General features: G+C 46.8%; 1 protein-coding gene across 1 annotated transcript in view; it reads right to left on the reverse strand.

The window, feature by feature from the left end:
- IFT88 (intraflagellar transport 88) overlaps positions 1 to 25,273 on the reverse strand; it is a 201,417-nt gene that overhangs the window by 61,059 nt on the left and 115,085 nt on the right. The window contains exons 12-18 of the mRNA XM_063951641.1: positions 20,457 to 20,688; positions 19,954 to 20,024; positions 19,606 to 19,692; positions 17,910 to 18,009; positions 13,514 to 13,600; positions 1,872 to 2,058; positions 1,325 to 1,433 (exon numbers count right to left, since the gene is read on the reverse strand). Coding sequence (XP_063807711.1) covers positions 1,325 to 1,433; positions 1,872 to 2,058; positions 13,514 to 13,600; positions 17,910 to 18,009; positions 19,606 to 19,692; positions 19,954 to 20,024; positions 20,457 to 20,688 — 873 coding nt within the window. The remainder of the gene's footprint in view (positions 1 to 1,324; positions 1,434 to 1,871; positions 2,059 to 13,513; positions 13,601 to 17,909; positions 18,010 to 19,605; positions 19,693 to 19,953; positions 20,025 to 20,456; positions 20,689 to 25,273) is intronic.

A 25,273-nucleotide genomic window follows, 5' to 3' on the forward strand; every position in this document is an offset into this window, starting at 1 on the left:
ATGAAATGTATAATCGCAGTAGTGCAGCGATTAATACATAGGCCACTTAATTTGCTGAATTAAGGTTTTTTTTTATTCATTCAACACAGATTATTTACGTCAACACAGGTGACGGGATGCGGTCAAGATCCCACCGGGATTCCCGGCGGTCGGAATACCGACACTGGAATCCCGACCGGCACAATCCCGACATATTCTCCCTCTGTGGGGGTCCATGACACCCATAGAGGGAGAATAAATTAATGTGCCGAGAGTAGCGAGGCACCGTGCCCGCAGCGTGGCGAGCCCGCAAGGGGTTGCGCTCGCCCTCCTGTAAGGATTGTGCCGGTCGGGATCCCGGTGTCGGTATTCCAACCGGCGGGATCCCGTCCGGCGGGATCTCGTACTGATCCCCAGGTGAGTGTAATAAGTAAATTAAGTAGGAAGTTCAGGAGAAGAGGAGTTTGTATCTATAGGATTCCCTGAAAACTCACTTTTTCAGGCAAACATATCAAATGCCAGAACTGCCCACATAACTTTCATAAACTTTCCTATCAAATTGCATCCACTCTGCACAGTCCACACATCCTCACGTCTTCTCATTCTTCACTTTCCCTTCCTCCCAACCCTGGTTCATCATTGCTGTGTGACCATATCATACAGCCCACCAAGAACCTTTGCAATCTGGTGGACAACTATGCAGTAGATGGCACCTATCCTTGCGTATCCATGTCTATTTCCCTATAGATTGTAACCATGCGAGCAGGGCCTTCCTACCTCTATGACTGTTTGTTATTACCCAGTTTTGTTATATCATTGTTATTTCCAGTTGTAAGGCGCAACAGAATTTGCTGCGCTACATAAGAAACGGTTATTAATAATGATAATAATAATAATAATATGGGATGAGTTTGTATCTATAGGATGGTCTGACTTCAGTATAAGACAGACTGCAGCCTAGTTAGTACTGGGGCACACACCTGATTGCAGGTGCAACTCTTGCTCTGATGGCACTGTACTGGTATAGCAGCACTGTGTTTATGTGGTAGAGTGTAGACGCAGCCTTCCAGGCCAGCACAGGAGCAGAAGTGACTGCGATAAAATAAGTGCCATTACTTTAGGTGTGGAATGAGCGATGAAGTAACAAAAAGCATTAAAATTTATAATAAAAAGTTGCAACTCTTAATTTTTATTATAGTTTAATGACCGGTAGCTGATGTAACAGAAGAGTCGGAGAGGAGAAACTAGACACTGCGATATGCTGTTATAAGGCCGTCTCTCTGTACATACACTAGAAGCAGGTCTGACACCACACATCACCGGTGTCTTACTGTACAGAGGATACATGTCTGCTATCTGACTGAGAACCTGGGCACTGTTCCTGAGGATGGCGTGGAGCTTAAGAAAGAAATCCAGAGCTTCCTCCAGGCGATTTAATTTCTTGTATGTTAAACCTGGGAAAAATTCCATATTTCATTACACAGTTATGCATGCAACGCAATCTGACCTCACAGGTCAGAGCTCTGATACTGATAGCAAGAGAGACCGCAGCGGCCATTAGAAATGCTGGACTCATGTCATTCTAGCTCAGAGGAATTCAATTTGCAGATGTCAAGTTACTATGGAACTACAAGTCCCAGCTGCTCTGCCAAGGGATTGGGGATTGACAGGAAGAGAAGGGTTAATGTTGATCAGTTCTAGTGCATGGATCACACCTATTTCCAAACAATCTATACCATTTAATTGTACAAAAAATGTCTGACAGTGCATGTTGGGACTTGTAGTTCCACAACTTATTGGCGAACATAGGTAACTAATTATGTTCCAAACACAAATAACTAAAAGTAGATAGACCCTACACCGCAGCATAAGCCAGGGCTAAGCCCCCTCACCAATGTTATACAGCGCCTCCGTGCAGGACGAATCGTTCCTCAGAGCTTCTCTATAATATTCAGCTGCTCTTTCATAGTCTCCGCCTACAAACACAGCATTGCCTTTATTGGTTAGTGCTGATGGGTTGTAGCGATCGGCGGATACGGCTAAATCCGCATACAGGTCCGCCTGGGAGGGCTCGTTTTTCTGCAGGAAATGAAGACAGGTAAAACAGCAGCCAGCGGGATATAGGAGATATAACATTTCAGTGCGCAAAAGGAAAACTAACAAACCATGGAGTAGACAGACATTAACTTAAAGAAAATAATACTGAGCGGTCATTACTATTATTGACATTTATTATTAGTTATTTATTAACAGTGATTTATATAGCGCACACAGAACATTTGTCCATTCACATCAGTCTCTGACCCAGCGGAGATTAGAAGTTTTATTCTCTACCACATGTACACACACATACACACTATCACTTAACCTACAGATGAAGCCACGCTAATCGTGGCTCCGTCTGCGACTCAGTGCGCCCGGCGAAGCGCGACTCCCGGGAACGAATGGGACGCGCGTGTTTCGTACACGCGCCCCATTCAAAGTGAATGGAAGCATCTCTTTACGCTGGCTGGCGAGACCAGGCGCACGCGTGCCTAGGCACGCCACGCGCCCCCATCTGCGATGCAGCCACGCTCAATGAGAGTGGCTCCATCTATACCAGTATATTTTTGGAGTGTGGGAGGAAACTGGAGGAAACCCACACAAGCACGGGGAGAATATACCAACTCAACACTGTTAGGGCTATGATAATCGAACCCATGACCTCAGTGAGGTGAGACAGTGATGCATACCATTACACCAACCATGCTGCCCCATTTGTAGACTTTGCAGAAGAGGACATATATGTGTTACATGGGTGTGATAATAAGAATTTACTCACCGGTAATTCTATTTCTCGTAGTCCGTAGTGGATGCTGGGAACTCCGTAAGGACCATGGGGAATAGCGGGCTCCGAAGGAGGCTGGGCACTCTAGAAAGATTTATGACTACCTGGTGTGCACTGGCTCCTCCCACTATGACCCTCCTCCAAGCCTCAGTTAGGATACTGTGCCCGGACGAGCAGACATAATAAGGAAGGATTTAGAATCCCGGGTAAGACTCTTACCAGCCACACCAATCACACCGTACAACTCGTGATACTATATCCAGTTTGACAGTATGAAAACAACTGAGCCTCTCAACAGATGGCTCAACAATAACCCTTTAGTTAACAATAACTATTTACAAGTATTGCAGACAATCCGCACTTGGGATGGGCGCCCAGCATCCACTACGGACTACGAGAAATAGAATTACCGGTGAGTAAATTCTTATTTTCTCTAACGTCCTAGTGGATGCTGGGAACTCCGTAAGGACCATGGGGATTATACCAAAGCTCCCAAACGGGCGGGAGAGTGCGGATGACTCTGTAGCACCGAATGAGAGAACTCCAGGTCCTCCTCAGCCAGGGTATCAAATTTGTAGAATTTTGCAAACGTGTTTGCCCCTGACCAAGTAGCTGCTCGGCAAAGTTGTAAAGCCGAGACCCCTCGGGCAGCCGCCCAAGATGAGCCCACCTTCCTTGTGGAATGGGCATTTACAGATTTTGGCTGTGGTATGCCTGCCACAGAATGTGCAAGCTGAATTGTACTAAAATCCAGCGAGCAATAGACTGCTTAGAAGCAGGAGCACCCAGCTTGTTGGGTGCATACAGGATAAACAGCGAGTCAGAGTTTCTGACTCCAGCCGTCCTGGAAACATATATTTTCAGGGCCCTGACAACGTCTAGCAACTTGGAGTCCTCCAATTCACTAGTAGCCGCCGGCACCACAATAGGCTGGTTCAGGTGAAACGCTGACACCACCTTAGGAAGAAATTGGGGACGAGTCCTCAATTCTGCCCTATCCATATGGAAAATCAGATAAGGGCTTTTACATGATGAAGCCGCCAATTCTGACACTCGCCTGGCTGAAGCCAAGGCCAATAACATGACCACTTTCCACGTGAGATATTTTAGATCCACGGTTTTTAGTGGCTCAAACCAATGTGATTTTAAGAAAACTCAACACCACGTTGAGATCCCAAGGTGCCACAGGGGGCACAAACGGGGGCTGAATATGCAGCACTCCTTTCACAATGCCTGAACTTCAGGTACTGAAGCTAATTCTTTTTGAAAGAAAATCGACAGAGCCGAGATCTGTACTTTAATGGAGCCTAGACTTAGGCCCATATTCACTCCTGCTTGCAGGAAATGTAGAAATCGACCTAGTGGAAATTCCTCTGTTGGGGCCTTTTTGGCCTCGCACCATGCAACATATTTCCGCCACCTGCGGTGATAATGCTTTGCCGTAACATCTTTCCTGGCTTTAATAAGCACAGGAATGACTTCTTCCGGAATACCCTTTTCCTTCAGGATCCGGCGCTCAATCGCCATGCCATCAAACGCAGCCGCGGTAAGTCTTGGAACAGACAGGGCCCCTGCTGAAGCAGGTCCTGTCTGAGCGGCAGAGGCCATGGGTCCTCTGATATAATTTCCTGAAGTTCCGGGTACCAAGCCCTTCTTGGCCAATCCGGAACCACGAGTATCGTTCTTACTCCTCGCCATCTTATTATTCTCAGTACCTTTGGTATGAGAGGCAGAGTAGGGAACACATAAACCGACTGGTACACCCACGGTGTCACTAGAGCGTCCACAGCTATCGCCTGAGGGTCCCTTGACCTGGCGCAATATCTCTTTAGCTTTTTGTTGAGGCGGGACGCCATCATGTCCACCTGTGGCCTTTCCCAACGGTTTACCAACAGCAGGAAGACTTCTGGATGAAGTCCCCACTCTCCCGGGTGTAGGTCGTGTCTGCTGAGGAAGTCTGCTTCCCAGTTGTCCACTCCCGGAATGAACACTGCTGACAGTGCTAGTACGTGATTTTCCGCCCATCGGAGAATCCTTGTGGCTTCTGCCATTGCCATCCTGCTTCTTGTGCCGCCCTGTCGGGTCACATGGGCGACTGCCGTGATGTTGTCTGACTGTATCAGTACCGGCTGGTTTTGAAGCAGGGGTCTTGCCTGACTTAGGGCATTGTAAATGGCCCTCAGTTCCAGAATTTATATGTAGGGAAGTCTCCTGACTTGACCATAGGCCCTGGAAGTTTCTTCCCTGTGTGACTGCTCCCCAGCCTTGAAGGCTGGCATCCGTGGTCACCAGGACCCAGTCCTGTATGCCGAAACTGCGGCCCTCTAGAAGATGAGCACCCTGCATCCACCACAGTAGAGACACCCTGGTCCTTGGAGACAGGGTTATCATTTGATGCATTTGAAGATGCGATCCCGACCACTTATCTAAGAGGTCTCACGGGAAGGTCCTCGCATGGAACCTGCCGAATGGAATTGCTTCTTATGAAGCCACCATTTTTCCCAGGACTCGTGTGCAACGATGCACCGATACCCTTTTTGGTTTTAGGAGGTCTCTGACTAGAGATGACAGCTCCTTGGCTTTCTCCTGCGGGAGAAACACTTTTTTTCTGTTCTGTGTCCAAAATCATCCCCAGGAACAGTAAGCGAGTGGAAGGAACCAGCTGTGACTTTGGAATGTTCAGAATCCAGCCATGCTGTTGTAGCACCTCCTGAGATAGTGCTACTCCGACCAGTAACTGCTCCCTGGACCTTGCCTTTATAAGGAGATCATCCAAGTATGGGATAAATAAAAACTCCCTTTTTTTTGAAGGAGTATCATCATTTCTGCCATTACCTTGGTAACACCCTCGGTGCCGTGGACAGTCCAAACGGTAGTGTCTGGAATTGGTAATGGCAATCCTGTACCACAATCTGAGGTACTCCTGGTGAGGAAGGTAAATAGGGACATGCAGGTAAGCATCCTTGATGTCCAGGGATACCATGTAATCCCCCTCGTCCAGGCTTGCAATAACCGCCCTGAGCGATTCCATCTTGAACTTTGTTATGTAAGTGTTCAAGGATTTCCATTTTAAAATGGGTCTCACCGAACCGGCTGGTTTCGGTACCACAAACAGTGTGGAATAGTAACCCCGTCCTTGTTGAAGTAGGGGCACCTTGACTATCACCTGCTGGGAATACAGCTTGTGAATTGCCTCTAGCACAGCCTCCCTGCCTGAGGGAGTTGTCGGCAAGGCAGATTTGAGTAAACGGCGGGGGGGAGACGCCTCGACTTCCAGCTTGTACCCCTGAGATACTACTTGAAGGATCCAGGGATCCACCTGTGAGCGAGCCCACTGATCGCTGAAATTTTTGAGGCGGCCCCCCACCGTACCTGGCTACGCCTGTGGAGCCCCCGCGTCATGCGGTGGACTCAGAGGAAGCAGGGGAAGAATTTTGATTCTGGGGACTGGCTGCTGGTGCAGCTTTTTCCCTCTTCCCTCGTTTGACCCGCCTGCTTTTTTGAAGCCGAAAGGACTGTACCTGATAATACAGTGCGTTTCTTAGGCTGTGAGGAAACCTGAGGTAAAATATTTTCATCCCAGCTGTTGCTGTGGATACGAGGTCCCAGAGACCATCCCCAACCAATTCCTCACCCTTATAAGGCTCTATGTGCCTTTTAAAGTCAGCATCACCTGTCCAGTGTCGGGTCTCCAATACCCTCCTGACAGAATGGACATTGCAATAATTTAGGATGCCAGCCGGCAAAATATTCCTCTGTGCATCCCTCATATATAAGACGACGTCTTATGTTCGCAAAATAGTATCCCTGTTTGAAAGGGGTACAGACTACGCTGCAGCAGTCTGCAGGTCTCAGTCTAGTACCTGAGTGTGTAATTACAGACTTCAGGATAGCCTCCTGCTATTTATCAGCAGGTACCTTCAAAGTGGCCGTATCCTAAGACGGCAGTGCCACCTTGACAAACGTGTGAGCGCCTTATCCACCCTAGGGGATATCTCCCAGCGTAACTTATCCTCTGGCGGGAAAGGGTACGCCATCAGTAACTTGTTAGAAATTACCAGTTTCTTATCGGGGAAACCCACGCTTTTTCACACTTCATTCACTCATTTGATGGGGGAACAAAACACTGCCTGCTTTTTCTCCCCACACATAAAACACTTTGTTTTTAGTGGTACTTGGGTTAATGTCAGAAATGTGTAACACATTTTATATTGCCGGGATCATGTAACGGATGTTCCTAGTGGATTGTGTATATGTCTCAACCTCGTCGACACTGGAGTCAGACTCCGTGTCGACATCTGTGTCTGCCATCTGAGGGAGCGTTGATGGCCTTTGAGACGTCTGGGCAGGCGCGGGCTGAGAAGCCGGCTGTCCCATAGCTGTTACGTCATCCAGCCTTTTATGTAAGGAGTTGACACTGTCGGTTAATACCTTCCACCTATCCATCCACTCTGGTGTCGGCCCACAGGGGCGACATCTCATTTATCGGCATCTGCTCTGCCTCCACATAAGTCTCCTCATCAAACATGTCGACACAGCCGTACCGACACACCGCACACACACAAGGAATGCTCCAATGAGGACAGGACCCACAAAAGCCCTTTGGGGGGACAGAGTGAGAGTATGCCAGCACACACCAGAGCGCTATATAATGCAGGGACTAAATGAGTTATGTCCCCTATAGCTGCTTTTATATAATTTATACTGCGCCTAAATTTAGTGCCCCCCCTCTCTGTTTTAACCCTGTTCTGTAGTGTAGACTGCAGGGGAGAGCCAGGGAGCTTCCCTCCAACGGAGCTGTGAGGGAAAAATGGCGCCAGTGTGCTGAGGAGATAGGCTCCGCCCCTTTTTCGCGGACTTTTCTCCCGCATTTTTATGGAATCTGGCAGGGGTTAATATATATCCATATAGCCCTGGGGGTTATATGTGATGTATTTTTGCCAGCCATGGTGTTTATATTGCTACTCAGGGCGCCCCCCCCCCAGCGCCCTGCACCCATCAGTGACCGGAGTGTGTGGTGTGCATGAGGAGCAATGGCGCACAGCTGCAGTGCTGTGCGCTACCTTGGTGAAGACTGATGTCTTCTGCCGCCGTTTTTCCGGACCTCTTCTTGCTTCTGGCTCTGTAAGGGGGACGGCGGCGCGGCTCCGGGACCGAACACCAAGGACTGGGCCTGCGGTCGATCCCTCTGGAGCTAATGGTGTCCAGTAGCCTAAGAAGCCCAATCCGGCTGCAAGCAGGCGAGTTCGCTTCTTCTCCCCTTAGTCCCTCGCTGCAGTGAGCCTGTTGCCAGCAGGTCTCACTGAAAATAAAAAACCTAAATCTATACTTTCTTTCTAAGGGCTCAGGAGAGCCCCTAGTGTGCATCCAACCTCGGCCGGGCACAAGATCTAACTGAGGCTTGGAGGAGGGTCATAGTGGGAGGAGCCAGTGCACACCAGGTAGTCATAAATCTTTCTAGAGTGCCCAGCCTCCTTCGGAGCCCGCTATTCCCCATGGTCCTTACGGAGTTCCCAGCATCCACTAGGACGTTAGAGAAATGATATACCGACGTTAGGGATGCCGGCAGTCACAAGACCGCCATCAGCATCCCAACTTTTAGAATGCAGACAGGAGATGGAGTAATTCATTTACCCCTCACCTAACTCTCCTGGGGTGGCGGCTAGGGCTAAAATAGTGTGTGTGTCCTAGGGTGGCTGCTAGGGCTAAGGCACTTGAGTGGCGTCTACGGCTAACCCCCCCATAGTGCCTAACCCTAGCTACCCCCCTAACCCTCACCCCAATACTTACCTTCGGGATGCCGTCAGTCGGGGTACCGGCAGCGGGATTACGAGTGGTGTTGGTATTCCGGCGTTGGTCACCTAACCACTGGCATCCAGTGCCCCGGGATTCTAACCACATCCCGTTTTACACAATAGAGAAAATGAATCTTTTGGCATAAGACAAAGGCGGAATCCTGTGTTGCTGCAGTTTGACAATCTTTTTTTAAGAGAGAGAGAATATAACACACACATTTTATATTATATTATATTTATTATATATTACATTTAATATCTCCTATATATTTGCCCAGATCTGTGACTCATTTGCTAACGCTGGGCAAGCCCCCAGCACACACACTGAGTATGTGATATTATATCAGGGGTGAGTATAGTCAGGGATAAGCTCCCGCCACACACACAGAGTATGTGATCTTATATTAGGGGGGTGTATAGTTATATATAAGCAGGGATACGCCCCCAGCACACACTGTATATGTGATATTATATATAGGGGGAGGGGTATAGTCATATATAATCTGCATTTCCCTATGCCTTCCCTACCCACCTGTATTTCTACAACACCTCTATAACACCCTGCGTGTCCCAAGCCTACCCCACCTGCCTTTCTGTATGTCGTTTTGAACGCCCTGCATTCAAGTATGCCCTTCTTACCTGCGTCTTTCTCACAGTGTAGTGCCCTCTTTGACCTTACTAGTGTGTTCCACCTTCTTGATCCTTCCTGTTCAGCTGTCTGTTGGACAATCTAAGTTGTCTAACAGACAGCTGAATAGGAAGGATCAAGAAGGAGGAACACATTAGTAAGGTCAAAGAGGGCACTACTCTGTGACCATCATTCTCTTCCTTATTGACTGTGACAACTAATCTTAGTGGGCCCTTATTAAGGAGAACAGTCACCAGAGGGTTGTATCCCAAATCAGCTAGTCCAGCTGTCGTCTGGATAGTATGAGATTTCTGACTAATAAGTAACAACAATTACTATCAACCTGAGGAAACAGTCCATTGAAAGGATCTCACAGTTGGAATTCCACTATTACTGATTTATTGCCATAGAATACCCCTGATGAAGTCATTAATGACGAAACACGTTGGTGATTCACTGCTCCAAAATGAAGGAAAAGAACTGTCTTTCAAATATATGTTAAGAATTCTACTGGACATACGTATTGGCACAAGTATTGTCTTGTCATTTTATTTGAAATTTTAATGAACAATTTTAATAAATATACTTACCTTTTGTAAAGATTGATTCCGGTTGTACTCAATAAACAATCTGTCGCAGTACTTTGAACAAACTTCGTATTTTTATATGTGTGAGACATTTGTAAGGTACTAACCTGTAGATAGCTATTAAAAAATAAAAATAGGCACCCCCGAAAGAAACTATATATATATATATATATATATATATATATATATATATATATATATATATATACATACACACACACACACACACACACATACATACACACACACACACACACACACACACACACACATATATATATATATATATATACATATGCATACATACACACACCTTTTTTTTTTTTTTTTTGTAGCGAGAGGGCTTGTCTCTCACCACAATTGCCCACATTCTGGTGGGATCAGCCCGCTCCAAGGGTGAAGTACACAAGACCTGCACATTCTGCACCTGCAGTGGAGATTTATAACTGGGTTTTCTGGATTGCACAGCTGCAACTGGAAAAACAGAAGTCCGGGATTTCCAGCTCACCCAGGGACAACAGAAAGTCAGAAGCAGGAGAGTTTAAAAGTCTCATTCACCCACTACACAGGGTGCTGATGCCCGTTAGAGGCCAGTTAGCAGGGAACAGTTTGTAGTGCCAGGGACTGTGGACTTTGACTGTGCCAGGACAGCATGGTATGTGTGGCTGCCACTATCTATTGAGCACAAGGAGTGCTAGGACTCATGTTTGTGTATTTATTTTCTGTATATACCCGTGTAACCAGGCCCAAGCCTGTGTATGCCTTCCGAGTCCTTATTTCAAGTACCCACTATATATATATATATACACATACACACACACACATATATATATATATACACACACATACATACATACACACACGCATACACACATATACACACACACACACACACACACACACACACACACACACACACACACACACACAGTAGAAAAGCTGGGGCCACTTCACAGCATTTGCCCCCAGCCTAAAAGTTGCCTGCCAGCCCCTGGACCCCACGCTGTATGTTTCTTGCATTATCCGTCAGGCTGGTTCAACCCGGTGCTGGTTATTGGAAAACAGAGTGGACCCCACACCAGTTTTTCCTCCTATTTTCCAATACCAGACCAGGCTGAGAGGTCCGGGCCTGGTTACTGATTTGGGGGTGACCCAACGTTTGTTTGTCTTTAAATTAGCCATTGCCTCCTCCGCCATTGACTGCACATCACTGGAACAGAATTGCGTGTATCCGTTCAGGATACGGACGTTCAGCATCCCGGCAGCCAGAATCTCGACACTGCTCTGAATGTCAACGCCGGCATCCCAACATGAATCGAAATGCCGTCGCTGGGATCCCAAACGCTGTAATCCCGATCAACCTCTGCCGGGACTCATCATTGGTAAGCCAAGGGGGGAGGGGGGGGCTTATGCATCATCGGGGAAGGTTAGGGTTAAGGTGTTAAGGGTAAACATACTACCCGAACACAGGATTCTCTGCTTCGGGATGCCAGTGTCGGTCATGTGACCGCAGTCATCCATCTGCTGGGATATCATATGTATCCCATCCTGTGGATGCAGGAGTGTAGTGTGGGAGCAGTAAATGGAGAATGTGCTCCAGTGGCTAGATGTTCTGCTGGGCACTACAGCCCCAAAGATCATGCCCAGTAGCGGTACTGCCAGGGGAATATCTGGTATCAGAGATCTGGTTTTGTGGGCAGTATCGCTACTGGGTACTATAAACAGCTAGACCTACTTCCCAGGCAGTGGTAATGCTGATGGGGTGCAGCGCTACATCAAACGGATTTGTCCAACAACACAGCTAGTGTAGATCAGTACTAATCTGCAGCACGACATCCGCTGAGTGCTACAACAGGCATGGCATTCCATGTGGCAAAGGAATTACGCCTTCGGTGGAACATTACAATGAATCGCTATGATGAGAATATACTGCTTTATATTTTAGTTTAGAATGTGTGACGTGGTGGCCTGCAGAGGGCTGTATTATGCTTAAAGCCTCCTGCCAAAATGGTTACATACTGAGCGATGTGTACCCAGACAATATGTCGGCCCGGTGGCCAACACATGGGATTCTGGGTACACACCAGAACGATGTATGAAGGACGGAGTGACAAATGGCTCTGTCCTTCATTTACATAGAACTAGATCGTAAGCGCCATCGTCTGGTTGGCCGAGCAGCAGGGCCAACTGGGCGACATCACTAGCGACCATGGGCACCCGTATATTGGGCATACACGCTGTTCGATATGCCCTATGTCGTTCCGATTCGGACGGAAATTACACATCGGATCAATATCACTCCAGTGTGTACCTGGCTTTAGCCAAAAGCAGTGGCGTAACTAACTATAGAGAGTGCAGGGGATGCAACTGCTATGAGGCATGGCGGCTAGGGGGGCCTCAAAGGCAAACCCACTGCACCCTCTAAAATGTATCATTATTTAATTATTATTATTTTTACTCACTGCTGTCGCACCGGGTTTGGGGCGCCTCCCTCCTCCATACCAGTAAGCATACTGCCGGGCCCTGTGGGTGCAGTTGGATTGTCTTTGAGCCCCCCCCCAGCTGCCAAGGCCGATAACAGTTGCATCCCCTGTACATTGTATAGTTAGAGGGTCCGGCAATGTCTGCCCCATATGGTGCTTTATCTGTCAGTTTGTGTATGCTCCTCCTGTAAATCCGTCTATACCCCCATATGGTGCTTTGTCTGTTCCTCTGTCCATCTATGCCCCCTCCCGTCCGTCCATACCACCATATGGTGCTCTGTCTGTTCGTCTGTTTGTCTATGACCCCTCCCGTTCGTCCATGCCCCCCATGCCTCCCGTTCATATTGTGCTCTGTCTGTCCATCTGTCAGTCAATGCCGCCAACGTCTGTCTATGCCCCCATCCGTCCATCTATGCCTCCACCACCGTCTTCTGCTGTAGTCAAATAGTGTCTCTCCTGCTCGCTCCTTCTCCCTCTTTCCCTACTCTCTCTCTCTCTCTGACACGGTCTCTCTTTTTATCTCATTCCCTCATTCTTCCATGAAAACCCTCTCTCTCTCCGTAACTCGCTCCTCTCTCTCTTTCACTCCCCTCTCTCTACTGCCTCTAAGGGGCATTGTAGTGCCAAAGGCTGGGGGTCCCTTCCAAGATTCTCTTATGGGGCCCACAAAGTTCTAGTTACGCCCCTGACCAAAAGCTTGCAGTCCCCCCCAGAACCCAAATGTCTGCACATAGCAGTCACTTAGTGCAGTGAGGGGGATGGGCTATCGGTGGTTGGCTGGATGCTCAGCAGTGCAGCTCATAGCTGAAGATGGAGACTATTAGTGTTACTCTGATCAGGGCATAGTAACTGCTAATCCCCACAATTTAAGACTGTCGGATTTGGCCGCTCCCGGTGTCTTGCCCGGCTTCCTGCTCTCCCCCGCTGCTGTTTCCCGACTTGTCAGAAAAAACGGGGCCGTAATGAATAGATCGGAACCCCTTCCGACAAGACGGCAGCTTCCAACACTTATTGAATATACCCCATAGTCTCTTTGCAGCAGTGTCTGCTTGCCTATATCTGCCCCAAAATCCATCCTCCCTAAGAGGAGGCTGCTCAGTCACAAAATGATCTGCAATCTGGTGCACTTACCGCTAAGTCCAGGTACAATGGGCACAGAACAGGTATATACACAGAGTATATAAACAGCCCGCATTACACACAGCTACACTTACCAGGAAGAAGAGGAAGGAAAGATTGGTCGCTGCAGCACTCTTTACTCTACTGTCTTTTTTCTCAAACATTTGTAAGGTTTCTACAGCCTAAAAGACAGAAATGGTCTCACAACTCTTGTAATATAAACATTACTAAATCGCATGTATTACTGCTACTTATAATAGATGCAGTAGGTGTTATGACTGCAACCGGTCTCTAGATTACACGAAGGGGCATTTATAAACGAGTGATAAAACTCTGTTGTGAATGATAAAACTTGTTATGTAGGATAAATGGTGCTCCAGCCAATCAGCTCACATCTGTCATGTGTTCCACTGCTGGCACATGTTTGAAAAGTGAGTCAGTGGCTGATTGGCTGAAGCACTATTTATCACATGCAGCGAGTTCTATCACTCGTTGCTAAATGGGGCCCCTGAGCTTAATAAAGCTCAGACTCTAACTGCAGGTTGCTGGGTTATACTGTATTACCAAATCTGAAATTGAGGTTTTGGCAGATTTAATGCTTACGATCACCCAATAATAAACGTTACAGTGGGACACCCACAAAATACTGTAATATCCAGTTTGATAAATAAATGTTACAGTCTCCTGTGAAGAGCTACAACTAAATTTAAGATGTCAAAATAGACAATTGACATTGACTCTGTTTAATTATATGTGCGTGGCAGCTGTATAATGTCTTTAAAAGGGTGTGGTATGCGAGACCGGCCGTCAGCATACATCTACCGGTATCCCGGCAGCGGTCATATAACTACATCCCCTTTAAAATGCACATTTTGCCATGATTGCATGAACTTAGCCTGCTATAAGGGAGTTATGTATATCACTATAAATAAGATTGTGACCATTCCATGTACTGACAAACACTGGGGGAAATGTATCAAACATTCTAAAGAGGAGACGTTGCCCATAACAACAGCTTCTAGCTACCATTTATCAAGCACATTCTTACAATGATCGATCGGTAGATGCTGATTAGTTGCTATGGATAACTTCACTCTTTAGAAAAATTCATACATCTCCGTCATTGTTACTGAACTTATGAGAAACATCCTGGTTCTGATTGGTCACATGACTACAGGAGCTTACGCACACAAGACATTGCAAAACGAATTACAGCTCCACACAGAGAGGGGAGGGGGGGGGGGGGGGGGGCCTCCGTTTTATTATATATAAACTCATGTTACATTTTTTTAAAAAGAGGAGTAGTAAAAAGCAGCGCTGAATATTTTCTAGTCCAGATAATTGCAGCGCTTATGTGGCTGACCGACCCGCAAATATCGATCGGTCAGGCATGCCAGATCGTCCAGCATGCGTGTCCGATTCAATATTTTCAAAGTGTCATGTCAGCCGCAATGGGCAGTGTATGCCCTACCACAGCCGACCGACAGACATTCCCCTGTTCCTTTACATGGGAAGGAACAGGGAAATGTCTACTCTCCAGGGGCGGAGCATAGATATCACGTGACATGCTGAGAGAGATCTTACATGAGAAGGAACAGGAAAATGACTCCTCCCAAGTGACATGCACTGTAACAGAACTCAAAGTGTATGTCAGTCTGACAGGCATTTTATCTGACAATGTATGCCCAGTTTAAGGAATAGAAAAAATAGGAACAGATTATACATAGACAGAAACAATGTAACTTGTGGACGAAGTTCACAAGTAACCAGTGCTGCAAGTATGGTGATACGGGGCGGTATGGCGTACCAGTAAGAAATTTCCAGCCGGTCTGGCATCGTGGGGCATTTGTGCATCTGGCACCGTGGGGCATTTGTGCATCTGGCACCGTGGGGCATTTGTGCATCTGGAACCGTGGGGCATTTGTGCATCTGGAACCGTGGGGCATTTGTGCATCTGGAACCGTGGGGCATTTGTGCATCTGGCACTCTGGGGTAATGTGCATCTGGCACTCTGGGGCATTTGTGCATCTGGCACCCTGGGGCATTTGTGCATCTGGCACCCTGGGGCATTTGTGCATCTGGCACCCTGGGGCATTTGTGCATCTGGCACCGTGGGGCATTTGTGCATCTGGCACCGTGGGGCATTTGTGCATCTGGCACCGTGGGGCATTTGTGCATCTGGCACCGTGGGGCATTTGTGCATCTGGCACCGTGGGGCATTTGTGCATCTGGCACCGTGGGGCATTTGTGCATCTGGCACCGTGGGGCAATGTGTATCTGGCACCGTGGGGCAATGTGTATCTGGCACTCTGCGGCAATGTGTATTTGGCACTCTGGGGCAATGTGCATCTGGCACCGTGGGACATTTGTGCATCTGGCACCGTGGGGCATTTGTGCATCTAGCACTATGGGGGCATATCTGGCACGGTGGGGGGTATCTGGTACTATTCGGGTCATATGTGTATCTGCCCCTCTCCCCCCATATGTGTATCACGCTCCCATTTTCATTGGCCACACCAATTGTTTTTGCACGCGCCACACAGTACCTACACGTTTGGGTGGTACATATACGGTAATGCAGTGACATTTGTGGGTCCTGGGAATGCTGTTTGACATACATACAGCCACAGAATAATTCCCTGTCTGCTAATTAAACAACAAGCACAACTGGAGAAGTGTTCTGACCAGCAGGAGTGTGCCCGGGTGGTCCATGGATTGACGGCTACAGTCAGTGTACCTTACCTGGAAGCAAGTTCCAAACCAGTTCTCGGAAACTGGTGGCTATTGCAAGCTTGTTCCATGCTGATTGATTTTAACGTTTGATATATGTGACAGATGTTTTATGTTTTATAAAACTTGAATACACTTTACAATTGTTGCGCTACCCATTTTTCCCCCAAGAAATTCCAAAACAATCGGCTTGGTGGTGTAATGAAGGAAGCTGCACTTTTTTGTGTTTCTGAATTTTATGGGGCCGTTTTAAGAAGTGACACAAGTAGACATTCTTGAGCGATAAGACATGTAGCAGTAATCTAGGATAAATGCATACTGTATCACTGAAGGGAACATCATTCATCTTAAAAATATTTTGCTCTATTTATAGCATTTTCCATAAAATGTACATTTTTAGGTGAAATCCAAAAAGCAAAACACCAGCCTGGTCCTGTAAAACCAAAGCAGAAGGTGGCCTGCTCCCCTCTACTGCTAAGCTATAAGCTACGGATGGGAAAGTACAGTACGTACCACTTCATACTTACAGGGTAAAGCAAATCGTACAAAGACAAAAGAAACAGCGTTGTTATAGGAGAGAATATAGGTATAAAATACCACAGTCACATTATATACACTCTAGAAATACTGGGACATACTGTACATACAAATAGAACCCTGGGATTTTATTTTACAGCAATGTTCAAGCTAATTTTTATTGTATGTTTTATGGTAAGCATCTTGTATGTAATAGTGTACATAATAATACACCTAAACTATCCGTCTCCTGTTCTTCATAATGTATGCTATAGTCAATTTTTTGTTTTGCCAAGTTGGATACTGGGATTATATGAATGTAACCTGTGGCTCAGGACCCAAAGTGTGGGATGATATGTACAAGTAATTTCGGCTGGGTCCTCACGATCTCTCTTTATAGGAATTTTCTGTACCAGGGGTAAGCAACGTGTGGCACTCGAGCTACTGTGGAACCACACATCCCATCATGCCCTGCCACAGTTTTGCTGTTAGACCATGCTACAAGTGAGGCAGAACATGCTGGGATGTTTAGTTCCACGGCAGCTGGAGTGCCACAGGCTACATTCCCCTGTTCTGTCCCATCAACTGATAAAAAAATAAAACATGATTAATGCTATGTTATGTATAAGCAGACAATTTCCTATTCGTTACATGTTTATAACACAATTGTTAAGAGTAAAGTAATAAAAGGAAATGCATTATTAAACCCTGAACCATGGATAACGGGTACCCGGAGATTTGTTAGTGACCCGGCCACTGTGTCTTTGTGTGCAGCGGCTGTGCTAAAATATGTGAAAGCAGCAGGAGGCGAATTAAGCAACAGAATGCCCACTGCCAGCTTCTGTGATCCAATTATGCAGCCTCGGAATAACTCTGCGTGATCATCGGGGTAACAGTAAAATCACACCGCTGGGGTCAGTGAAGGATGCAGCCACTGGTTTTGGCATGCCTAAAAATCAGGGCAGATACACCTCCATAATCTGGTAGGCCCAGTCACCGTCCTCAGACGTCAGCAGAATGTCAATCACGCTACGGCTCTTGAGGCCATGTGACCAAAGTTGCAGGACCTGATCTGCACATGGGTACATCATTAAACACTGGAGATTTACATAAATGTCTGAATGGTTTGTAAGGAATAGGGACCCTGGAGATATAGATCAGAGTATGCACCGCTTAATCCCTGAAGATGTTTCTAGTTATACATACAGTATATAGGAGGAGGTGGTAGCAGCAAGCAGCGTGTACCTGTGTAAAGTTCTTCTGCCTCAGGTAGGTAATGGCTTTGTTGATCTCCAAATCATTTGCCAATTCCACATACGGCGATGTCTTGACAACTTCCACACACCTACAAGACCAAACAAAACCCCGTTCTAGACTTGTGCATCAGCAAAAGCCATTTACTGTTATTAGAGAATTACAGATACCTACATCACGGATAATGGTAGAAATAAAGACAAGACACACCAACAGTATAAGCCTGTAATAAGCAAAGTGACAAGCATGAAGCTACACAGAACATACATTGCCTATTACTACTATTAAGCAGTATTATTTAATTATCTTGTGCGGGGATCACTCATTTCCTTCACCATTTCTACATACACACACACATAGTATAGTATATCTGTAGCTTCAGCCATACACAGCTGTGCGTGTCAGCTGTGCGTTCCAATACTCAAAGCGTTCCCATCTCTAAGCGTTTTGAAAATTAACAGTTAAAAAAACAGTTCCTGCATTGGCCTGGACTTAACCATCTTCCTTTTCTTCTCATCCTCAGGTATGTTCAAATCTCACCCTGTAATCTGCTATTGCAATCTGAACCTCAGCAAAACATCTCTATTCTAAATGTATGTTCAAATCTCACTCTGTAATCGACTATTGCAATCTGAACCTCAACAAAGCATCTCTATTCTAAATGTATGTTCAAATCTCACCCTGTAATCTGCTATTGCAATCTGAACCTCAGCAAAACATCTCTATTCTAAATGTATGTTCAAATCTCTTGTTAGATAGTTTTGTGATTTCTGGTTTTGTTTGTAATTTAAAATACATGTGTTTCAAAGTTTGGTCAGTGCTGCATATTTAATAAAGGCAGACTGGGCTGGTGTTTGCTTAGTCAAACACTGGGTAATTTAGCTCCTTTGATTAGTGGGACATTTGCCTCAGCTGTAGTTGTGTCAATTTACCATAGTATATCTGTAGCTTCAGCCATGCACAGCTGTGCGTTCCAATACTCAAAGCGTTTTGAAAATTAACAGTTAAAAAAAAACCAGTTGAACAAACATTGAACAACATCAAGAAAGAAATCCAGGACATTATGTGGACTCATCAAACCTCTGAAATGAAATCACCAGGAGTATGCCCACTAACCTTCTGGCAGAGAACATCAGTAGTACCTTACAGGCCTACCCCGCAAAGGATGGACTACTCCACCCAGGGTAATCCTACGCAGTGCGCCGAAGATGGCTGCCGCACCTGGTACCCTGTGAGGGTGGAATACACCAATCATGCATTATTCTTTCTGTGTCTTTTTTTTGTCTGTGTGGTTTATCTTTTGATGTGTAATACTTAAATCTTCTGTACTATGTGCATTGTTTGAGTTCTAGTTGGCGCCGCGGATGGCTGCCTCGGTGCTGCTCTGCCAAACAGCCTTCGTTTTTAGTCTTACATGTATAATATGTCGAGTCTATTGTACAGTTGCAATGTGCAGTATGAGCTCATATGTGTAATATTTGTAATGTATGCTATGTTTTTACCCCCTTCTTATGCCATGTATTCCCCCTTCTTGTTGCTGCTTGGCGATGCATTGTACCACAAAGAATTCCTAGTGTACGCGAGTACACCTGGCCAATAAAGCTGATTCTGATACACACATACACACACACACACACACACACACACACACACACATCCTGTTAACTCCACAAACAAATATTTTTACCAGTCGTAGCCGACATCAAAAGAGGTTTCGATAACTGGTGCAATCAGCTTTGCTGCCGTCATAATGTATTTTTCAGCCACTGCTTTTCTAATACAGGGGAGGAGAATATAATTGTGAGTTACAAAACTGTAGCGATACACTCAGCAGCTTATTCACTGGAAGTATATATATATATATATATATATATATATATATATATATATATATATATACACATACAGTGTATAAATATATATATCTGTGTATATATATATATATATATATATATATATATATATATATATGTGCGTGCGTGCGTGCGTATATATATCAGTATATATACACACATAATGAAACATGTTTAGATACCTTTCGCGTTCCATTTGATGAAGACTGTCATTTTTAATAGCTTCCATCACTAAGTTTGTGTGAGGATCGTCCTAAAACATAAATAGGAATAACAAAAATAAGACAGTTGTGGCATCTTATGCTGGGTACCCACTGGGGCGTTGTGTACCCAGCCGATAGGTTTGCCTGACGGGCTGACATATCCGAACCTGGGTGCACATTGAGTGATGTTAATGAAGGACGGAACAATCACTGTTCCATCCTTCATTAGCCTACATGGTGTCACTAGCAATATCGTCAGGTTTGCAGCACATCAAACTTGGCATCACTAGCAACCGCGGTCACCCAAATATCATGCATACACCCTGCCCGATATGCGCTAAATTGAGCGATATGTTGGTCCAATCCGCCGGATCAGATGACATATCGCTCATTTGGTGTTTCCTCGAACATAAGAACCCTACTCAGGAAATAACAGGAAAAATTCCTGCTGCTGATGCTGCAAGATGACGGAAAGCACTTACACTGTGGGAAACATACTTGTCTTCATCGTCAATTCCTAGCGGTACTGCAATCAGTTTTTGGAATGCTTTTTTCATTTTATCTCTGTCCCCAATGGCAAAGTAACAAAGGATTAAATTTAAGCCGGCACTGAGATTCGGAGACTCGCTCATGATGTGCTCAAATGAGTTGATAGCATCCGCATACTGGCCGGTCCTGACAAATGTCACCCCAATGTTCTGCATGATCTTGATCCTAAATAAAAGAGTATGATAGACATATTACATGGGATGCCTTTACATATGACACTACATGGTCAGGGGATGTAGTTGGCATTAAACAGTCAAGATGTCGGTGGTCAGAAGACTGGAACCGGAATCCTGACAGTCAGCAGTCTGTACGTAAGCATGCCCGGGAGGGTTAGGGTGCAGGAGGGAGAATTTAGGGTTAGGCTGCAGAGTGGGTGGTTCAGGTTAGGCACTAGAGGGAGGGTTAGCCTGCAGGAGGGACAAGTTAGGGTTAGGCTGCAGGGTGGGAAGTTTAGGTTACATACTAGAGGGAGGGTTAGGCTGCAGCAGGGAGAGGTTAGGGTTAGGCTGCAGGGTGGGAGGTCCAGGATAGGCACTAGAGGGAGGGTTAGGCTGCAGGAGGGAGAGGTTAAGGTTAGGCTGCTGGGTGGGAGGTTCAGGTTACATACTAGAGGGAGGGTTAGGTTGCAGGGTGGGAAGTTCAGGTGAGGCACTAGAGGGAGGGTTAGGCTGCAGGAGGGAGAGGTTAGGGTTAGGCTGCAGGGTGGGAGGTTCAGGTGAGGCACTAGAGGGAGGGTTAGGCTGCAGGAGGGAGAGGTTAGGGTTAGGCTGCAGGGTGGGATGTTCAGGTTAGGCACTAGAGGGAGGGTTATGCTGCAGGAGGGAGAAGTTAGGGTTAGGCTGCAGGGTGGGAGGTTCAGGTTACACACTAGAGGGAGGGTTAGGCTGCAGAAGGGAATGGTTAGGGTTAGGCTCCAGGGTGGGAGGTTCAGGTGAGGCACTAGAGGGAGGGTTAGGCTGCAGGAGGGAGAGGTTACGGTTAGGCTGCAGGGTGGGAGGTTCAGGTGAGGCACTAGAGGGAGGGTTAGGCTGCAGGAGGGAGAGGTTAGGGTTAGGCTGCAGGGTGGGATGTTCAGGTTAGGCACTACAGGGATGGTTAGGGTTAGGCTGCAGGAGGGAGAAGTTAGGGTTAGGCTGCAGGGTGGGAGGTTCAGGTTAGGCTGGAAGAGGAAGAGGTTAGGGTTAGGCTGCAGGGTGGGAGGTTCAGGTTACATACTAGAGGGAGGGTTAGGCTGCAGGAGGGAGAGGTTAGGGTTAGGCTGCAGGGTGGGAGGTTCAGGTTAGGCTGGAAGAGGAAGAGGTTAGGGTTAGGCTGCAGGGTGGGAGGTTCAGGTGAGGCACTAGAGGGAGGGTTAGGTTTAGCCTGCAGGAGGAAGAAGTTAGGGTTAGGCACTAGAGGGAGGGTTAGGGTTAGGCTGCAGGATGGTAGGTTCAGGTTACGCACTAGAGGGAGGGTTAGGCTGCAGGATGGAGAGGTTGGGGTTAGGCTGTGGGGTGGGAGGGTTAGGGGGAGGGTAAGGAGAAGGGTTAGCAAAGTTACTAAAATGTGTCTGGATGCCGCTGTCTGTTTCTGCCCGCCGGTATCCTGACTATCAGGATCCCATACACCCATGGAAAGTTGATCAGCCAATATATAAGAGCAGGTGGAATCCATTGGAAACATAACAGTGTAAGAAAACAGCTCATTTACATTGTATGGAGTTCTTTCATTTTTTAAAACACAGTATCTTTAAGCTCACCTACAACAAGGAACGAGGTGTTGTAATGGCTGTTTCTGCAGCTTGCAAAAAAACCATCTTAACCAAAGTACATCTCTCTTATATACTGTACATTAGTGACATGTACAGCTATCATAATGGTCCTATCAGTGTAAACGCTCATTTCTGTACTGGTCCAAGGCTACAGCTATGTGCTATCTTGAGAGAATGCAGTCAAAATACAAACAGCAGGATTCCGACGGCCAGAATCCTGACTCATCCCGGAGGTAAGTATAGGGGTTTGGGGTTTGGGTTAAGCACTAGGAAGAGGGTTAGGGTTATGCTGGACATACACTATATAATTATCTGGCAGATAATCTGCCAGATCTGGCAGGTTGGAAAGAAAATAAGAATTTACTTACCGATAATTCTATTTCTCGTAGTCCGTAGTGGATGCTGGGAACTCCGTAAGGACCATGGGGAATAGCGGCTCCGCAGGAGTCTGGGCACATCTAAAGAAAGCTTTAGGATCACCTGGTGTGCACTGGCTCCTCCCCCTATGACCCTCCTCCAAGCCTCAGTTAGGATACTGTGCCCGGACGAGCGTACACAATAAGGAAGGATTTTGAATCCCGGCTAAGACTCATACCAGCCACACCAATCACACTGTACAACTTGTGATCTGAACCCAGTTAACAGCATGATAATAGAGGAGCCTCTAGAAAAGATGGCTCACTACAGCAATAACCCGAATTTTTTGGTAACAATAATTATGTACCAGTATTGCAGACAATCCGCACTTGGGATGGGCGCCCAGCATCCACTACGGACTACGAGAAATAGAATTATCGGTAAGTAAATTCTTATTTTCTCTGACGTCCTAGTGGATGCTGGGAACTCCGTAAGGACCATGGGGATTATACCAAAGCTCCCAAAACGGGCGGGAGAGTGCGGATGACTCTGCAGCACCCAATGAGAGAACTCCCGGTCCTCCTCAGCCAGGGTATCAAATTTGTAGAATTTTACAAACGTATTTGCTCCTGACCAAGTAACTGCTCGGCAAAGTTGTAAAGCCGAGACCCCTTGGCAGCTGCCCAAGATGAGCCCACCTTCCTTGTGGAGTGGGCATTTACAGATTTTTGGCTGTGGCAGGCCTGCCACAGAATCTGCAAGCTGAATTGTACTACAAATCCAACGAGCAATAGTCTGCTTAGAAGCAGGAGCACCCAGCTAGTTGGGTGCATACAGGATAAACAGCAAGTCAGATTTCCTGACTCCAGCCGTCCTGGAAACATATATTTTCCGGGTCCTGACAACGTCTAGCAACTTGGAGTCCCCCAAGTCCCTAGTAGCCGCAGGCACCACAATAGGTTTGGTTCAGGTGAACGCTGAAACCACCTTAGGGAGAAACTGAGGACGAGTCCTCAATTCCGCCCTGTCCGAATGGAAACTCAGATAAGGGCTTTTACAGGATAAAGCCACCAATTCTGACACGCGCCTGGCCCAGGCCATAGCCAACAGCATGACCACTTTTTCTGTGAGATATTTTAACTCCACAGATTTAAGTGGGTCAAACCAATGTGACTTTTGGAACCCAAAAACCACCTTGAGATCCCAAAGTGCCACTGAAGGCACAAAAGGAGTCTGTATATGCAGTACCCCTTTAACAAACGTCTGAACTTCAGGGACTGAAGCTAGTTCTTTTTTGGAAGAAAATCGACAGAGCCGAAATTTGAACCTTAATGGACCCCAATTTCAGGCCCATAGATACTCCTGTTTGCAGGAAATGTAGGAATCGACCCAGTTGAATTTCCTCCGTCGAGCCTTACTGGCCTCGCACCACGCAACATATTTTCGCCAAATGCGGTGATAATGTTTTTCGGTTACATCCTTCCCGGCCTTGATCAGGATAGGGATGACTTCATCCGGAATGCCTTTTTTCTTCAGGATCCGGCGTTCAACCGCCATGCCGTCATCGCAGCCGCGGCAAGTCTTGGAACAGACAAGGTCCCCGCTGAAGCAGGTCCCTTCTTAGAGGTAGAGGCCACGGATCCTCCGTGAGCATCTCTTGAAGTTCCGGTTACCAAGTCCTTCTTGGCCAATCCGGAGCCACTAATATAGTGCTTACTCCTCTCCATCTTATCAATCTCAGTACCTTGGGTATGAGAGGCAGAGGAGGGAACCCATACACTGATTGGTACACCCACGGTGTTACCAGAGCATCTACAGCTATTGTCTGAGGGTCCCTTGACCTGGCGCAATACCTGTCGAGTTTTTCCCAACGGTTTATAATCATGTGGAAGACTTCTGGGTGAAGTCCCTACTCTCCCGGGTGGAGGTCGTGCTGAGGAAATCTGCTTCCCAGTTGTCCACTCCCGGAATGAAAACTGCTGACAGTGCTATCACATGGTTTTTCGCCCAGCGAAGAATCCTTGCAGCTTCTGCCATTGCCCTCCTGCTTCTTGTGGCACCCTGTCTGTTTACGTGGGTGACTGCCGTAATGTTGTCCTACTGGAACAACACCGGCTGACCTTGAAGCAGAGGTCTTGCTAAGCTTAGAGCATTGTAAATGGCCCTTAGCTTCAGGATATTTATGTGAAGTGATGTCTCCAGGCTTGACCATAAGCCCTGGATATTCCTTCCCTGTGTGACTGCTCCCCAGCCTCGCAGGCTGGCATCCGTGGTCACCAGGATCCAGTCCTGAATGCAGAATCTGCGTCCCTCTAGAAGATGAGCACTCTGCAACCACCACAGGAGGGATACCCTTGTCCCTGGTGACAGGGTTATCCGCTGATGCATCTGAAGATGCGACCCGGACCATTTGTCCAGTAGGTTCCACTGGAAAGTCTTGCGTGGAATCTGCCGAATGGGATTGCTTCGTAGGAAGCCACCATTTTTACCCAGAACCCTTGTGCATTGATGCACTGAGACTTGGTTTGGTTTTAGGAGGTTCCTGACTAGCTCGGATAACTCCCTGGCTTTTTCCTCCGGGAGAAACACCTTCTTTCTGGACTGTGTCCAGGATCATCCCTAGGAACAGAAGACAAGTCGTCG

This window comes from Pseudophryne corroboree, chromosome 2 (assembly GCF_028390025.1).
Source record: "Pseudophryne corroboree isolate aPseCor3 chromosome 2, aPseCor3.hap2, whole genome shotgun sequence".
NCBI classification, from domain to species: Eukaryota; Metazoa; Chordata; class Amphibia; order Anura; family Myobatrachidae; genus Pseudophryne; species Pseudophryne corroboree.